We start from the raw sequence: 19,723 nt of genomic DNA, 5'->3' as shown, positions 1-19,723 counted from the left end.
CCAGATCTGGTAGACCTGTACAACCACATCCCAGTGAATTCGACCAACTGCAGCCCCGCTTACCTGATGCGAGCCAGACCAGGCAAGTTGCCTGTAGACTTTGAGATGGGGGACTGTGTCGCCTGAGGCGGTTCAAGAAATAGAGGATTGGGATACAGAACGGCAGCAGCGGTACCGTAAGGTCCAGGAGTGCGTAGAGAGGAGCCTGTCTCAAGCAAGAACGAGGCAAGAACAGCATTACAATCAAACAGCCCCAGCAACTCCCTTAGCACCTGGAGAACAAGTCCTCAAGAAGAAGCGGAAGACGCATAAATTGGATGATCAGTGGGAAAACGAGCCCTACACCATTATCCCCTCCAACTTTGACAATAGTAAGGTATGCCTCATAAGCAAAGATGAAGGCAAGACCTATCAAGCAATTTCCCGAGACCGCCTGAAAGCGTGCCCTGAACGGTGCAGAATCCAAAGAGAAATGGAAGGAGTACAAGGAAGTCCCCAAAGTCAAGAGAAAGGAGGGGAGATGATTCAAACCATCCTTGGAAAGTTCCCCAAAACTTGGACCCGAATAAACAATGCCATAGTGGTACCAGTTTTGACGTTTCCGCAGTTGGTCGAGCCAGAAACAGAAAAGGTTCCGGATCCACCTAAAGAATCGTCCGCTCCGGCACGAGATGACACGCCAGCAGTGGAGCAGGAGGATCAACCCCCTGTCAGTGGTGAACCTGTCATACCCTTGGCGACTCCTAGATCACAAAGGCAACCATCACGCTTACCTATGGGGGTTAGGCCCACCTGTAGTGCTGAGATAGAAGACGCACCACGTAGTCAGGGGCAAACACCAGAGCTACGTAGGTCCCAGCGCAGCACTCGGGGACAACCCCCTCTAAGGTATAGGGAGTCAACTGTATAAGGGAAAGAGTACTTATTAGGATGTAAATAGTTATGCAAAATGTCTGCCATGTTGTGTACAAAATGTTTTCTTTTTCTTTGATTGCGAAAATGGACAATTGGGCCACTGGACTATGGGTGGCCAACACCTAAATTGTTCATAGTTAGCACCAGTGTGCTCAACACCCCTGAAGAAAAACCCGTCCGGCGTGCATAGAGTGGGGTCATCAATGCTCTGACGCACGCCCAGAGCCTACGTTGGGGGTTTGAACGCGGCGGGTCCCCCATGGAGCAGTGTAATGGACACCCGGCAGGGAGCCACACTGGACTCTTATAGTAATGTTTAAGGTTGTAACGTTAAAGTAATTGCGCCTCCCATAATGGGATGAAATGTTCTAACGTGTCATGTTTGTCTCTACAGTCCGGGAGTACTGAATTTAACTAAGGGGGAGTGTGGCGCCCCAGGACCTGGTCGCCACAACAGCATTGCCCTCCCAAAAGGGTTAATGCTGAGCCTGGAGGTAATTGGGAGATCTATTGGCCAGTAAGTTAACACTCAACACAGTTCTCCCTCCGGCCAGCAGGGGGAGCTCTGAACCTGGAACTTCAGGGAGCATTCCTTAAGTCTGGCTGGAAGGAGGAAGTGTTAGTTAGTCGGGAGACAGGAGTGAAAGAGTGCAGACGCAGAGTAGTGCTGCCTTGTAAACTGGGGCCTAGAGCTGGGATAGCTTGGCCCAGTGAAGCAAGGGGAGCAGCGAGGCACAGCAGGGACTCGGACATCGGAGTCTGTAGTTGCCAGGGCATAAAATCCATCCCTGGTAGCTGAATCCGGAGGGCAGGAGAGCTGTAAGCCCCCTGCCCCAGAAGCAATCTGAAGGTACAACTGCATCCCAAGGGCCTGGTGTGGGCTCCAGCAGAGAAGCACCAGAGAGGGCCTGCGCAGTCTACCACACAGAAGAGGGGACGAACAACAAGTCCCAGCAGCAAAAGGGCAATTGCGAACCCAAAGTGCAGTGTCCTAAAACAGCAGCGAAAGACTAAGGAGTAGGCCTCATACTCAACTGGCCAAAGATCACCCCAGGCACTTCCAGGCCGGCCGGATCATCTATACCATCTGTGACGGTCTCCCTGGACTAAGTTTCTGCCGAGTAAAAGAGGAGAAGGTAAAGAGACTACTGTTTGTGCCTGTTTCTTTCATTGCTTGTCGGCCCTGCACCGTGTTAGTCACGCAGCACCATAGACTTCCACAAGCACCAACTGTGCCCCGGGCATTGCTCCACCTGTGGGGAGCAGTACCAACATTGCTGCCATAACATCATCCCGGTGGCCTCACACAGCAGCGGCGGCTTAATAGCCGCATACCACAGGTGGCGTCACGAACACAAACATTAAAGTCATCAGCCACATATTCAACTGACACCCACCAGGGCCACGGAGCCGGGCCCAGCCACCACTGACTACCACCGGACTAGTCCGGCCCGGCACCGGGTGTCCCATAGCCCTGGGGTGGGCGAGTCACAGCCAAAATATCAACATAAAACTACTGTATACATACACTATTTTAGATAACTATTAACCATTATGCTCTGTTCACACTAGAAAAATGATTTTTCTCAAGAAATGTCTTGAGAGTCTGAAAGATTAGCGCACTTGCGGTCAAAAAATGCACCGAAAACAGCATGCGGTTTCACCGCATTTTTGTGTGTTTTTGATGCGTTTTTTCCGCAGGTTTGTCCCTGCGGTTTTTTTACCATTATCTATGGTACCTGCAGAAAAGAAGTGACATGCTCATTCTTTTTCTCAAGAAATTCTGCAGAAAGAATGTTCTTGAGAAAAAAAAACGCAGTGTGCGCACCGCTATTTTTTTTTTCCATAGGTTTTGCTGGGGACTGTCGGCAGAAAGGTTACAACCATTTTCTCAAGAAATTTCTGCAGCAAGAACGCAAAAAAAAACCGCGTGTAAAAATGCAGTGTGTGAATAAGGCCTTAAATATGTAACGGATGATGTGTACTGACTCGAATACCGGCGATGTGTCTACAGATTCAGTACAGGGCTGTGTAGACCATTTATGATTTGATGTATGGGATGACTTTACATTGGGGATTACCTATGAGTACATTTTTTCAGAGCCTGGAATCAATGAGACAGCACAATAGGGAGGGCAGCAGCAGCTCGATCTCTGCAGGGGGAGAGGTGTTTCCAGCACACGTGTAGCCGCTGCAATGAGTGTGTAATGACATCACACAGGGTCAATGCTCTGCTACATTTCCCTGGGAAAAGCTACAATCCACAAAACTCCACTTTCCCCACATTATGTCTGTGACACCAGCACAAAGAGCTCCTGCATCCCCATCACATCCACAGGCTGCAGCCAGCTCTGAAGGCATCACCTCCTCCTGCATTTCTGGGAGCTCTCAGAGCCAAAGCTACAGACGTCAGCAAACCTCAGTCTCCTGTGCTATCAAGGGGGGGATCTTGTTGATTGAGCTCACTGAGTACAAGGAGGATACAAACCAGGAGGAAAAGGATGCAGGAGAGTCTATTCAATGCAGACACAAAAAGCAGCACAATGGACTGTAGGAAGCAATGAGGCTACTTTGTAGCATTACAAGCCTTTATTACACTTCTACATTGTCCTTCTTATAACCTGCACACAGCTTAATAACATGTGCCTCCCAGGGGCTCACAGGAGATGGACAAGGATCTGATGAGTCCTGGTTTTCACAAGGATCTACCACCTACTAGGGCTCCTCAACATCTAAAGGGCTTATTATAGTTCTGCAGGTGGAGAAGGATTCAGATCTGCATCTTATTTCTTCCACATTCTCCATTACATTGAGGAGATTATGGGCTGTGGAGGAAGCAGAGCTGATGCCATTGAACCCCGTTATTATGAGAGCTGGACAAGAGAGACTGAGTCCACCTGGCTGACCAGCACTGATACTGAGGTCCCACCAGCGGGACTGGGACATGCATGCCAAGATGACCATGGCTCAACAGAGTCAGGTGTGAGGGAAAAGAGAGGATCCCTTCATCCTGGTGAGACAAGTCACTCTGTCACCCCATCATCATCATCATCATCACCACCATCTAGATCAGTATTTCTCAACTCCAGTCCTCAAGACCCAACAACAGATCATGTTTTCAGGTTTTCCTCAATATTAGACGGGATAATTCCATCACCTGTGCAACATTAAGGAAATCCTGAAAACCTGATTGAGGAAAACCTGAAACCATGATCTGTTGGTGGGTCTTGAGGACTGGAGTTGAGAAACACTGATCTAGATAGATACTGTAGATACATTTCATTCCAACTTATTGCCATGGTGTCCCAAACTTCTACAAAAGTAGGACATTGGTGTCTCTAATATCTATCTATCTATCTATCTATACATATATATGACCCAATAACCCATGACTATTAGTGAATGTGTCCCACATGTTGAGGGATTTGAACCTACTACCTTAATAGATTCTATTTTGTAAATTATACAATTTAGATATACAGAATAAACACTATACTGTATATATTAGTATCATTAGTACAGATTATTTAACATAAATCCAGATTATGCCTCATTTTTTATTTTATAGGCTATTTTGTAGGATATCTCACTATTGGAGTATTTGCACTACTTATCAGCTGTTATGACCCATTATTGCCTTTTTGGATGACATGGCAGCCATAATTGCTAGCTGTCAGACCGTGGCACCGTTTCCCTCCCCACACATGACCTTTTGATATATTTTTAGTCTTGCAACTACACAAACCTCATTGCAAGTGTTTCTTTTGTATTATTATTTTGTAATTACCAATGAATTGCTTACATCAGTTCTCCAAAATATTGTGTTAAAGTAGTTATCACTGTCGGACTTTATTTTTCTACTATGAGACTAAGCAGTTATCGGTAGGTAGTCGTTAACTACCTGCCTGTTTTGCTATGGCGCTAAGCACTTATCGGTAGGTAGTTGCTAATTACCTGTCTGGTCTGCTATGGCGCTAAGCACTTATCGGAAGGTAGTTGCTAACTATCTGCCTGTTCTGCTATGGCGCTAAGCACTTATTGGTAGGTAGTTGCTAACTACCTGCTTGTTCTGCTATGGCGCTAAGCACTTATCGGTAGGTAGTTGCTAACTATCTGCCTGTTCTGCTATGGCGCTAAGCACTTATTGGTAGGTAGTTGCTAACTACCTGCTTGTTCTGCTATGGCGCTAAGCACTTATCGGTAGGTAGTTGCTAACTATCTGCCTATTCTGCTGTGGGGCTAAGCACTTATTGGTAGGTAGTTGCTAACTATCTGTCTGTTCTGCTATGGCGCTAAGCACTTATAGGTAGGTAGTTGCTAACTACCTGTCTGTACTGCTACGGCGCTAAGCACTTATTGGTAGGTAATTATTAACTACCTGCCTGTTCAGCCGTGAGAGTGGTGACACACTTCTCCTGCCGGCAATACTCCCACTTCCTGGGATGTCAGGTCAACAGAACAGTTCCCTCTCTTCTGCTCTGCTCTTTTGATGGGGCGTCACAGCTGACGTCATCTTTATTGACAGCCTACTCACTGACGTAGGACATACCATCCATAGAGGGCTGGGAAGAAGGAAGAGATCAGAGCAGAGAGGCGCTGGACCGAGAGCAGCGACACACATTGAATGGGCCTGGCCCCTAGGTGAGTATTATAAAGCTATTTTTATGTTATATAGAGCGGCCTGGGCTCTTATATACAATATTCTGGAACGCTGTATATAAGAGCTCACTGGTGGTGGCCGCAGATTATAGGGGACAAATCTTGTGACAGGTTCCCTTTAAGAAAATTGTGGATTTCTCTGGTATCAGACATCAGAACACAGATATCAAGGTTTCAGTTTATATAACTTTCTATGACCCACATGTCCATATAGACGGCTTAGGTGGGGTTGATCCTGCTAACAGATTCACTGTAAGGATGCAAAGAAACATTCATATTCATGATATGAAATATTTGTAGACTGTTCTAGCGCAGGTGGTTGTGTCATTTGTTGTGAAATGAAAGGGTTAGTTCTTTTGCATCCTCTTGTGTGTTTCCATAAATAATAGTAAAATCTTGAAAATTTGTAAAAAGTGATTTATGTGACACTCACATAAGGGGCAGTAGAAAGAATTGTGACCACATAGGGTATTATTATGGGGATGATTCACATCATACAAGTCTGTCCCCCGCAATGTCTTCTACCTAGCCACTAACTCTCATACCACATGAGAAAGACAGGCACATCTATCTATCCCTCTATCTATCCCTCTATCTATCCCTCTATCTATCCCTCTATCTATCCCTCTATCTATCCCTCTATCTATCCCGCTATCTATGGCTCTATCTATATCTATCTATCTAACCCTCTATCTATCTATTCCTCTATCTATTCCTCTATCTATCTCTCTATCTATCTATCCCTCTATCTATCCCTCTATCTATCTATCTATCTATCTATCCCTCTATCTATATCTATCTATCTATCTATCCCTCTATCTATCTATCTATCTATCTATCTATCTATCTATCTATCTATCTATCCCTCTATCTATCTATCTATCCCTCTATCTATCTATCTATCTATCTATCTATCCCTCTATCTATCTATCCCTCTATCTATCTCAGAGTTAACCTGTGCTGTCTGGTGATTAATTAACAGCATTGTAACCACTATTTGTTATATCAAAGCAACTGACAAACTGAATTCTGCTACTTTGTAGGCACAGTTTTCTGACTTTAGTATGTATTGGTGCTTTTAGTAGCAGTGAGTTTTACGCCGGTTTCAGACATCCGTGTTTCAGGTACGTGTGACGTCCGTTTTTAACACAGATGCCACACGTACCCATATTATTTGCTGTTACTCACACGTCCGTGTTTTCACATGGATCATGTGACCTCTCATGACCCCGCACGCACACACGGAAACATACCGTTTTTTTTCTCCGGCAGCACGAGTGTCACACGGATCGCACACTGATGTGATCCATGTGACACATACTGGAGAAAACACAGGTCTTTTTAATAAAAAGATTTTCTATATTTAACTCTCTCCAGCGATGCTGCCTCCCGCTCCTGACCCCCCGCTCATTATACTCACTCAATGTTCAGTGCTCTGAGGAGCTGGAAGCGGGGACAGCGCTGGGGACTTCAGTGCCGGGAACAGCATCGCTGGGTGAGTATATGTGGCGCCCTGGACAAGCCAGGGGCCACAGAGCACAACATCCACACACCCCACACTCCCAGCAGGCACACCGAAGTCAGACACAAAACCCCTGTTGCCTTCCTCCAGGGGCTGATGTTCACACCAGGGGGTGGGCCAGGCGGTTGGTCCCGCCCACCGAGGAGTTCACAGTCCTGGAGGCGGGAAAACCAGGCAGATTGAGTTTGGTAGTGAAGGTGAGCAGAAGGAAGTAGTAGTTGAGCAGCCTGAAGTTGGTCCGGGTGTGTGGCCCGGACGGATCAGCAAGGTTGGCAGACGGTGGTGACCGTCTGCAGGAGTGGCCTATCCGAGTTACCGTAAGGACCGTGGACGGGCGGTGGCCCGGCGGTACCGAACCGGTACACAAAGAGAAGCCGGCACCATCTGGCAGGGGCTTTTCGGACCCCGGCAAGGCTAGGAGTCGCCGTGAATTTGCCGAATCCGTTAATGAAGGGGACCTCCTGGGTTTCCAAACAGTCAAGTCCCGACAGAAGGCAACAGTCCAACCAACAGAGGGAGACACCGCCACCGCCAAGGCAACCGTTTCTCAGGGCCAGCGCCTGCGGGCAAAGAGGGGCTCCTCCAGCCCATATCCAAGCTGGGGAGCGGGTTACCGGTGGGAACCCATCGGAACCATCAACCGTACTTAGGTGCAGGGAAAGGCAGTCACCATCAACCTGCTGGGAGAAACAACACCGCAGCCGTCTGTGGGACCCGTCCATCCAGCCGAGTGTTTTACCGAGAACTGTGTCTTCATCATTGGGCTGAGTGAGTACCACCGTGCCATGCGGCACAGCGCTACCCCTGCGACCCTGCACCTCGCCAGGCCCCGTAACCCGCCTGCCATCCATCCCTACCCCATCACCGGGCCCCGGGACAACCAACCCCCTACCCATGGAGGGGAGAACTAACAACAAAGCTGCTCCCTGTCACCGCTCCCGGGATCCCCGTCCAGAGCAGCGGTGATGTTACCATTATCACCACAGCCGTGGGTGGCGTCACGGACAATAAATCCCCACCATCAATCCAAACCCCCCTTTTCACTCACGGGCGAGGAGCGCCGCTTGAGTCCCCGGGATCCGGCCCACCGCTCGAGCCACCACCGAGCAGCAGCCGCAGCAGCACCAGCGGCCGGACCCGAGCAGTGGGAGAGCGCAGTGTCCCCTCCTCCGCCCGCGACATATACAACAGTGTGTGTATGTGCTCAGTGTATCCATGTGTTTCTGCACTGCCCCTGCAACGGTCAAACCTCTCGGATCCAGGGGCTGCTGTTGCTGTGGCTCGAGGCTCTCCGGACCCGGGGTCTCGCGGCCACCCTCAAATGAAAAGGGGGCTATTTACAGGGGATAAGAGTTTGTGACGCCACCCGTGGTTCACGGTAAGGGGAGTACCGCCGCTGCCGATGGGAGTACCCGGGGGAGATGGAGCAGGGCAGCCAGATGATGTTCCCTCCACAGGTAGGGGAGACCCCGGGACGCTGGATGGTGGTGTTGGGGAGCGTGGTGCGGATTGCAAGCAGGGGAGGACCATGTACTCACTCAGGCAGTGTTGGTGATGATGTGGCAGCAAAGCAGACTCTGACAACAAGGTGAACCAAGTCTCTAGGTGCCGCTGCCCTCTTGGGGAGCCCGTCCGGGTATCCGTCCCCTATAGTACTGCCGAGTGGTCTGGAGCCTGCCTCCATGCACAAATTAGAAGTGTTCTCGTGGCCTGTTGGCATAAAGCTGTCCGGGCCTCGTTCCCCACTTATTGGTAGTGGAACTGTGCTCTCAAGGGCTCACGCTTGGGATTTCTGTGGGCTGCTTGGTTTGGAAAGCCCAATCCCCCTTGTTGCGCTAGTGCTCCCGATCTCTGAGCTTCTTGGGGACAGTTTATAAAGTCACTATCCTCCGCAGGTTAATTGCCGGGTTGCCTAAAGCTACTCCCCGACCTAGCGTCCAGTACCCCGCCGTACCTTCGGGCCCAGACCGGTTATTAGACTCAGATGCCTACCGTCCTCCAAAGCCGGGTCCAGGTACCCAGCCTCAATACCCAGCGACCGGGTCTCCGACGCCTCCGGTCCCAGACCACCGTCTGCGACCCAACCTCTCACTTCCAGGGAGCCACACACTCCCCAGCTCCTCACTACTCAAGGGCTAACACTGCTCTGTTCTACTTCCTCTCCCTTTGCTCCCCTGGAGCCGACTACTCTGTCACCTCCCACCAGTCTGCATGACCCCTAGGTGGGCGGCCCTATTCCAGCTCAGCAACCCACTGGTGTGACTGACAGGTTGTGTTGTGAGGTGTGGTTGGGATTTGCGGATGGAGGCAGCACCATAGGTTGGGAACCCAGATCCATGGGGGGTTGAGTCCTGTACTAAGATATAAAGAGCATGCAGTACCCTGTGACGCCCTGACTAGTCCAGGGGCGTCACATTTCTGCTATGTGTGTATACATATGTGTGAATGTGTCTGTGTCTGTGTAGTGAGGACCTGGTATCGCGGGGACAGCATCGGGGACTCATCACAGTTCCCAATGAACTCTGATGAACCCGTGAAGCTGTAGCACGGGTGTCGCGGGGGGTTCATCACGATGTCATCAGAGTTCATTGGGAACTCCGATGACCTCCTGGATATCGCTGCACACACTGCTGGCAGGATACTCACCTGCCCCGCGGTGCTGTCCTCGGCGGTGCTCTCTCCAGTGCTGCTCCAGCTTCCAGGTCCTGAGTGCAGTGAATAATCAATGGAATATAATGAGCGGGGGTCAGGAGCGGAAGGCAGCAGAGTCGAAGAAAGCAGGTAAATATGGAAAATCTTTTTATTTCACAGACACGTGTTTTCTCCGGATGTCACACGTATGACCATGACCATGGGTGTGACTAGTACCTGAATAAACACGGATGGCTGAAACCGGCCTTAGGCTGTGAGCCCACATTGCTTTCTTAAGTGCTTCTTTTCTGCACATAAAGCATGTTTTGACAGGGAAAATGCAGCAGAAAAAGCACACAGTTTTCATTGCGTTTGTGCGTTTTTTCATATACATTTTTTCTCGCTTCTTTTTGTGATTTTATTAGTCATGGAGATCACGGGGGTTTCTGCACTGTACTCCCCCCCCCCCCGATGGCCGACGGGTATCCGGCTGATGTTACAGCCGGGACCCAACTCTCGCTGCCCGGAGTGATGCACGTGCCACTCCCAGCAGTGTAACCCCCCTAAATGCTGCAATCAATGTGATCGCAGCATTCAGGAGGCAGGGAGAGGCATCTCTTACTTCTCCCGATCAGGTCCCTGTAATGTGATCACAGAGACCCGATCACTGCCATAATAACCCTGGGTTGTCATTATGACTACTCCGGGTTACTGAGCTATGGAGAGCCTCACACACCATGCTGTATACATTGTGTGTGAGGTGAAGTGCTGCACTATAATCCACTATAGTGATAAAGCATTGCAGGGGATTATAGAAATGCAGAAACAATTGACACGCTGCTTCTTTTTTCAGCAACAAAATCTGCAAGGAAAAAAGAAGCAGCCAGTCAGGATTCTCATTTGCTGGAGTGAGTTGTCCTTACTTTTATTGATTAAAATAAGCAAGGAAAAACGCAAAAAAACACCACATGGGCACATAGCCTTAGGGTTCACGCACAGTAGCATATGAAACATCGGTCCCATTCTCATCCAGAAAAGTTGGATGAGTGTCATACATATGTCACTCCGTAAGTCATGCGAGTGCATTGTGAGTGTGTGATTTTTTTTTTTTTTTCTCACCCTGCATCCATATCACATGCATTTTTTTTCTCGGCAACTATTATTCTGCAATCATTTGCAGTGTTCTATGCTACAGAATGGTAATGTATCCGTAAAAACGGATTCCACTAAGATAATCCATGTGGTGTGGCTTGCACCCATAAACTTGAATACAAGTGCATCTCAATAAATTAGAATATCATAAAAAAAATTATTTATTTCAGTAATTCAATACAAAAAGGGAAACACATATATACATAGATACATAAATATTATATAGAGTCATTACACACAGAGGGATCTATTTCATGTGTTTATTTCTGCTAAGGTTAATGATTATGGCTTACAGCCAATGAAAACCCAAAAGTCATTATCTTAGAAAATTAGAATACTTAGCACAAAACACCTGCAAAGGCTTCCTAAGCGTTTATAATGGTCCCTTAGTCTGGTTCAGTAGGCTATACAATCATGGGGAAAGACTTCTGACTTGACAGATGTCCAGAAGGCAGCTATTGACACACTCCACAAGGAGGTTAAGCCACAAAAGGTCATTGCTAAAGAAGCTGACTGTTCACAGAATGCTGTATCCAAGGATATTAATGGAAGGTTTAGTGGAAGGGAAAAGTGTGGTAGAAAAAGGTGCACAAGCAAGCGGGATAATTGTGGCCTTGATAGGCTTGTTAAGAAAAAGCCATTCAAAAATGTGGGGGAAATTCACAAGGAGTGGACTGCTGCTGGAGTCAGTGCTTCAAGAGCCTCCACACACAGACATATCCAGGACATGAGCTACAACTGTCGCATTCCTTGTGTCAAGCCACGCATGATTAACAGACAACGCCAGAGGCGTCTTACTTGGGCCAAGGAGAAAAAGAACTGGACTGTTGCTCAGTGGTCCAAGGTGTTGTTTTCAGATTAAAGTAAATTTTGCATATTATTTGGAAATCGCGGTCCCATATTCTGGAGGAAGAGTGGAGAGGCCACAATCCAAGCTGCTTGAGGTCTAGTGTGAAGTCTCCACAATCAGTGATGGTTTGGGGAGCCATGTCATCTGCTGGTGTAGGTCCACTGTGTTTTAGCAAGACCAAAGTCAGCGCAGCCGTCTACCAGGAAATTTTAGAGCACTTCATACTTCCCTCTGCCGACAAGCTTTTTGGAGATGGGAATTTCATTTTCCAGTAGGACTTGGCACCTGTCCAAACTGCCAAAAACACCAATACCTGGTTTAATAACCACAATATCACTGTGCTTGATTGGCCAGCAAACTCGCCTGACCTAAACCTCATAGAGAATCTATGGTGTATTGTCAAGAGGAAGATGAGAGACACCAAACCCAACAATGCAGACGAGCTGAAGGCTGCTATCAAAGCAACCTGGGCTTCCATAACACCTCAGCAGTGCCACAGGCTGATTGCCTCCATGCCACGCCGCATTTGTGGCACCCCTGTGGTCCGGTTGCCATAGTAACATTGCCCTCCTCACAGGGGGCGATGCTATGCCTGGAAGCAAATGGGGGGTCTCCCATGCTAGCTACACTAGCACTCAACACTTCCTACTCCGGACCAGAAGGGGTAGCTCAAGAACCCAGTTTGAGTGGAGCTTCCCTATGCATTCTTGCCTGGAGAAGGAGTTAGGCACAGACAGAAAGTGAAACTGATTAGAACAAGTCAGGAGTGGAGAGAGGACTGTCGCTGAGAAGAGAGCTGAGTAATAGCATCCTTAGGGCCGAGCGCATAGAACCGGACATCGGAATCCGAGGCTGCGTGGGGACTGATGTCCCCGCAGCAGAATCGAAAGGGTAGGAGACTGCAGGTCTTCTGGCCCACAGAGTGCTCGGGGCACAGCAGCATAGTAGAGCCAGGAGCCGTGATAGAAGAAGCAGCACAAGTAAACGACTCGCACTGCCTGCCATATGGGTGACAATCACTACCTACACAAAGAAGAGGGTCTCAGCATAGCTTCAAGCTGCAGGGACATACACATCACAGCGCAAGCAGGAAGGCCTCTGAACCCACCTGGCTAGATGGATCCCCTCAATTGCTTCCAGGCTGACTGGACCTACGTTATCTGCTGGACCAGTCTCCCGGGCTGTACCTGTAGAGTCCCTGTGTGTAATGACTCTATATAATATGTAGGAATAGATCCCTCTGTGTGTAATGGCTCTATATAATATATTGGAATAGATCCCTTTGTGTGTAATGACTCTATATAATATATAGGAATAGATCCCTTTGTGTGTAATCACTCTATATAATATATAGGAATGGATCCCTCTGTGTGTAATGACGCTATATAATATATAGGAATAGATCCCTCTGTGTGTAATGACTATATAATATATAGGAATAGTTCTCTGTGTGTAATGACTATATAATATATAGGAATAGATACCTCTGTGTGTAATGACTATATAATATATAGGAATAGATCACTCTCTGTGTAATGACTGTATATAATATATAGAAATAGATCACTCTGTGTGTAATGACTCTATATAAAATATAGGAATAGATCCCTCTGTGTGGAATGACTCTATATAATATATAGGAATAGATCCCTCTGTGTGTAATGACTCTATATAATATATAAGAATAGATCCCTCTGTGTGTAATGACTCTATATAATATATAAGAATAGATCCCTCTGTGTGTAATGACTCTATATAATATATAAGAATAGATCCCTCTGTGTGTAATGACTCTATATAATATATAAGAATAGATCCCTCTGTGTGTAGTGACTCTATATAATATATAAGAATAGATCCCTCTGTGTGTAATGACTCTATATAATATATAAGAATAGATCCCTTTGTGTGTAATGACTCTACATAATATATAAAAATAGATCCCTCTGTGTGTAATGACTCTATATAATATATAGGAATAGATCCCTCCCTCTGTGTGTAATGACTCTATATAATATATAGGAATAGATCCCTCTGTGTGTAATGACTCTATATAATATATGCATTTCCCTTTTTGTATTGAATTACTGAAATAAATTAACTTTTTGATGATATTCTAATTTATTGAGATGCACGTGTAGATGACCCTCGTCCGATTTACGGCTCCACTCGCAGCATACTACAATAATTTTCTTCAGGCCGAATATAGCTGAGAAAAATATCGCAGATCTGCTCTGCCGCACTGAGTAACATAGGTCCGAGTGCAATCCCTTTTTTTCTTGCGTTGCCCTCGTCTGAATTATACGCCAGTGTGAGCGAGCCCTGATTCTGTGTATTGCTATTGATCTGACATCTGCACTGATAGATATAAATGTGTCTGTGTACGAATCATTGACAATCATGACAGTGGGAACATCAGCTAATGATTTTTGTTTGTTGCATCAATTGATTTTCTTCCCTGATATATAAGGTTTTCAGTTTCTTTTTAATCAAAGCTACTATATTGACATCCATTAGGCTTTTGCCATCTGTTGCAAAACTATAATTCCTATAATGTAAAAAGTTCTAGTTTGGATCAATACAAAAGCCAAAGGCTGAGAAAAACAAGTATAGAGCAACCATGGTCACAGATCATCATTATCACTAGCCTAGATATGGACACCTGGCTTCTTAAAGGGGTTGTCTGGTCTAAATCCACAAGTCTGCAGTCACTCTATAGGGTACTTTACAAGCTGAGATATGGGTACCGATATCGCTAGCGAGCGTACCCGCCCCCGTCGGTTGTGCGTCACGGGCAAATCGCTGCCCGTGGCGCACAACATCGCTAACACCCGTCACACGGACTTACCTTCCCTGCGACGTCGCTCGGCAGTCGTCCATTAGAAGCTTAGGGGCGGAGATGAGCGTCCGGAACATGCCGCCCACCTCCTTCCTTCCTTCCTCATTGCTGGTGGACGCAGGTAAGGAGATGTTCGTCGCTCCTGCGGTGTCACACATAGCGATGTGTGCTGCCGCAGGAACAATGAACAACATCGTACCTGCAGCATCAACGATATTAAGGAAATGAACGACGTGTCAACGAGCAATGATTTTTCCCGTTTGCGCTCGTTGATCGTCACTCATTGGTGTCACATGCTGCGATGTCGCTAACGGCGCCGGATGTGCGTCACTAACGACGTGACCCCGACGATATATCGTTAGCGATGCCGTAGTGTGTGAAGCACCCTTATGTGTCGCTCTATGTGACTGCAGACTTGTGGGATCCTCACATTGTGCACACTGCGCGCTGTGAGGGTTTGTTGGTGTCAGAGCTGCTCACAATTATGTGATATGCAGACATCCAGACAAAATCGGCATAGATTGGTGCATAGAGCGAGTCTGTTTGCATTCTGTCAAGGAGTCTGCATATCACATACTCGTGGCCATGTGACCACCATTCCCCACTCTCACACCGTAGAATCCTCACAGTAGACAGTGCACACAATGTGAGGATTCACAAGTCTGCAGCCCTTCTATGTGTCACTCTATGTGACTGCCGACTTCTGGATCCTCACATTGTGCACACTGTAAGGATTCGCTGCTGTCATAACAGGCCACGAATATGTGATATGCAGACGCCCAGACAGAATCCACATACATAGGTGCATAGAGTGAGTCCACACCCCTCCGGTTGGATTCTGGCAGGGAGTCTGCATATTGCATACTCGCAGGCATGTGACACATAGAGCGACTGCAGACTTGTGAATCCTCACATTGTGTGCACCGTCCACTGTGAGGATTCTCCAGTGTCAAAGTGGGGAACACTTTGACACCGGAGAATCTTCACAGTGGACAGTGCACACAATGTGAGGATCCATAAGTCTGCAATCGCTCTTTGTGTCTACTCTGCAGACTTATGATTCATAACATTGTACCTAATGCACGCTGTAAGGATTCATGAGGGTACATTGAGCAAGGGCTCACCCTTCTGGTCAGATTCTGTCCAGGAGTCTACATATCACATACTAGTGGCCACGTGACCGCTTTTCCCGGCTCTAACACTGGAGAGTCTCCACAGCGCGCAGTGTGCACAATGTGAGGATCCACAAGTCTGCAGTCACATACAGTGACTCATAGAATGACTGCAGACTTGCAGATTTAGACCAGACAAGCCAGGCTAGAGATAATGATGATCTTTGAACATGGTTCTTCTAAACTTGAATTCCTCAGTTTAGTAATTGGGAACATAAAGAAATTGGACAGCACATGAACACCCTCTGAGTACTGTCTATTTTCACTGAAAATCAATCCTTTTTCTTTATCCTCCAGAAAAAAAAACTAAATATGTAAACGAGGTCTAAAGCAGCACTTTCAGCATATTATTTCTTCCCTATACCTTTTGGTTACTAGAATTGCTGACACCATGGACTTCGTACACATCCACAGCCTTTATTGGCCCACGTACCTCCTATATCCTTCTATATATCGTTTTTTGGCCGCTGTCTCTAACTTCTTTGATACCTAAAAATTGGGTCACGTATTGTATTTTAAGCAATTTGCTGAAATTATTCCTCGATGTGGACTATGAAGCTAAGATCAACGACAACTGTAGTGCTGTTAGGGTTCTGATACAGTCTGAAAGTTGCATCCTCTCTTCTCCCATGCTTTACACTGCAGCACTTCTTTCTTATATTGACTGCTGTATATAAGCCTAGCAAGAATCTGTGTCTACTATAAAGATTTATTAAATTAATGTGAAGGGCAAGATGCCTATAATTTACTTAAGATGATTAGAATTTAACCCCCTCTTTTAGTGAAGGAGAAGAGGCATGAGAATGTTTGTGACTTGGTTTTCCCAAAATCCACATTATGTCCCTGCATTACATACATAGTAAATTTCTGTATGATGCCACCTCATGATATTCCCTCGGGAGCCCACCACGTTGTCATATATCCTAGGGTGGACACTCCTCAGGAGTGGGGCCATAAATCTAAGTCCCATCCCCCCCACCCCCCTCGGTCTGATACTTATCTCCAACCATCATCCTTTGTTTCCAGGTTGCTCAGGTCAGTCTCCAGTGATTTGTGACCTGCTGGCAGCTCCAGTGTTTCATAAAGGGCGCTGGAGGTCACAACTCATTACAAGTCTATGAGAGCCTCGTTCTGGCTCTTATAGACTTATAATGAGACCTTGTGATGTAATTTCTAACTTACGTACGCTGGAGACAGGCTTTAAATCTTCATACCCTGTTGATTTGTTATCTATACACTTATGTTTCTGCTTGTATGAAGGAACAATATTAGCTTGTTCCAGTCGATCGCTGCTGTCGCCCCCATTGCTGCGTCTGTTATGCTGTGATGAATGCTGTACAGGCAGCAGGAAAGCATCGCTTGCTCGCTTAGCAGCGTATTAATGAAATTCTCTTATTTTTAACGGCCCCAGGCTATGTACAGGAAAGGAAAACTCCACTGTGCATTATATCCGGAGTGTGCCGCATGTACATGTAAATGGAAAATATATGTAATATACAGGAAATCTGACAGAGTAAAATGCGGTAGAATAATGTTTTTTATCTTCTGTGTGAGAGTGATGGAAAGAATATGGAGGCTTCCTATGTAAAGTATTACAAGCAAACTATGTGCCATATAATGCATTTATTAGACATCACATTCTCCTCTGGTAGTGAGAGCCTTCAATATGCGGCATGGCACGTACGACATCGAGGCACAATGAAACACTTATCTATGGGCGCACTATTACTCATCAGCACGACATGGCAATCAGAAGAGATTCAGATATAGACAAATGTATTGGGGCAGACCTCTCACTCAATGAATTCAAGTTTCTAATCCAGTCCCATTGCACCAAATGCATAACATCATGGTGTATAACATCTGGCCCTTCACCCCCGGTGTATAACATCTGGCCCTTCACCCCCGGTGTATAACATCTCGCCCTTCACCCCTGGTGTATAACATCTGGCCCTTCACCCCCCGGTGTATAACATCTGGCCCTTCACCCCTGGTGTATAACATCTGGCCCTTCACCCCTGGTGTATGACATCTGGCCCTTCACCCCTGGTGTATAACATCTGGCCCTTCACCCCTGGTGTATAACATCTGGCCCTTCACCCCTGGTGTATAACATCTGGCCCTTCACCCCCGGTGTATAACATCTGGCCCTTCACCCCCGGTGTATAACATCTGGCCCTTCACCCCCGGTGTATAACATCTGGCCCTTCACCCCCGGTGTATAACATCTGGCCCTTCACCCCCGGTGTATAACATCTCGCCCTTCACCCCTGGTGTATAAGATCCAGCTCCTCACCCAAGCACATAACATCCGGCTCTTCACCCCCACTACATAACATCTGGCCCTTCACCCCCGGTGTATAGCATCTCGCCCTTCACCCCTGGTGTATAAGATCCAGCTCCTCACCCAAGCACATAACATCCGGCTCTTCACCCCCACTACATAACATCTAGCCTTTCATCCCCAGTGTATAACATCTGGCCCCTCACCCCTGGTGCATATCATCTTGCCCCTCAACCACGGTGTATACCATCTGCCTCCTCATCCCCGGTGTATAACATCAGGCCCCTCTCCCCTGGTACATAACATCCAGCCCCTAACCCCCAGTGTATAACATGCAGCTCCTCACCCCTGGTGCATATCATCTGGCTCCTCACCCCCGGTATATATCATCTGGCTCCTCACCCAAGGTGTATAACATCTGGTCCCTCATCCCTGGTGTATGACATCTGGCTCTTCACCCCCGGTACATAACATCCAGCTCCTCACCCCCCGCTGAATAATATCCGGCCCCTCTCCCCTGGTACATAACATCCGGCCCTTCACCCCTGGTACATAACATCCGGCTCCTCATCCCCGGTACATAATATCCGGCTCCTCACCTCCAATACATAACATTCAGCTTCTCACCCCCGGGGCATTACATCTGGCTGTGAACATACACTGACAAGCAAAAGGGTAACAATGTTTTGAACTTTTGACTTTCAGGTTCCATATCTCCCCATCCACTACAGCTTTGCGCATGAGATTACCTTCATTTTATAGACAATCATCTTGGCTATCTCATACATAAATTTGACTTGCAACTATTTAGCATATGATTAGTTATGCAGATTCTTGTCATGTTACTGCATTGTTACTGTTTTGCTCCTAAAAATCAGAATTTTCAATTTTATTATTTTGTTAGTATTTTCTAAATCCACCTTTGAATTTTATCACTGCCTGGATCCTTCTGCGCCTGTTACTGTCACACAATTATTGGCTCGATACTCGCTGAGTGTCATGGTGATATCTGGCGCTGTTGACACCACAGACTCTGACACTCCACACTGTGGTTTCTCTGAGGCTTCTGAGTTGCACAGGCAGGCTTGGGCATCAACCATTTATGTGATCTGGCTGGCAGGAGTTAATCTTTTCTAGCCTGCTGATTACCTCTAGGATCACATGCTATGAGAAACCTATCACAGCTTCTTCCCGCCTTTTTAAGATGGTGGAAAATTGCTTCCTGTGCCGATTATAGCTTTAAGCGATACCGGTCCATGTGCTGTTGTGATCCAGTTGCTGGTGAACTACTGAGTGCTGTTTAGTGTGCTGTGGGAATTCCCCTGTCATCCATTTATTCCCTCCCTGCTTTTTATGTCCTCCTTATCACGTATTGTCCTATACCTCTGTGTGCGATTGCTGTGAGTTTTGGTTTCCCCTTTTGTAATATAGATACTCCTTTCCCGACCCTCCCCTGGGGTTGGGGGACATGGGGTATTAGAGCAGGGCAGGCCAAGAGCAAGGCTAGGTTGGCGGTCCAGACCTCATCACCATCATCTGGGATAAGTGAGATAGGGCTCCACTAGCATGAGGGCCAGTTTTGGAGCCCTGGTCCCTGGTAATCCCCTTATACTTCATAACAGCTACCCTTTTGCTTGTCAGTGTATGTAGCTTGCAGCCAGAGACCATAGCAGTGCTGAGCCACTGTGGTCCTTTAAAT

The 19,723-nt window shown here is 47.1% G+C and overlaps 1 protein-coding gene across 1 annotated transcript in view; it reads left to right on the top strand.

Annotated features, from left to right (window-relative positions):
* The first annotated feature begins 3,144 nt into the window (after positions 1 to 3,144).
* Positions 3,145 to 19,723, top strand: part of BAALC (BAALC binder of MAP3K1 and KLF4) — a 143,303-nt gene continuing 126,724 nt past the window's right edge. Inside the window, exon 1 of the mRNA XM_075353027.1 lies at positions 3,145 to 3,928. Within this exon, the coding sequence (XP_075209142.1) occupies positions 3,736 to 3,928 (193 nt within the window). The 5' untranslated portion in view covers positions 3,145 to 3,735. The remainder of the gene's footprint in view (positions 3,929 to 19,723) is intronic.

Source organism: Anomaloglossus baeobatrachus, chromosome 6 (assembly GCF_048569485.1).
Source record: "Anomaloglossus baeobatrachus isolate aAnoBae1 chromosome 6, aAnoBae1.hap1, whole genome shotgun sequence".
NCBI lineage: Eukaryota > Metazoa > Chordata > Amphibia > Anura > Aromobatidae > Anomaloglossus > Anomaloglossus baeobatrachus.
The sequence above is the reverse complement of the archived record's forward strand: the minus strand, read 5'-3'. Positions and strand labels throughout refer to the sequence as shown.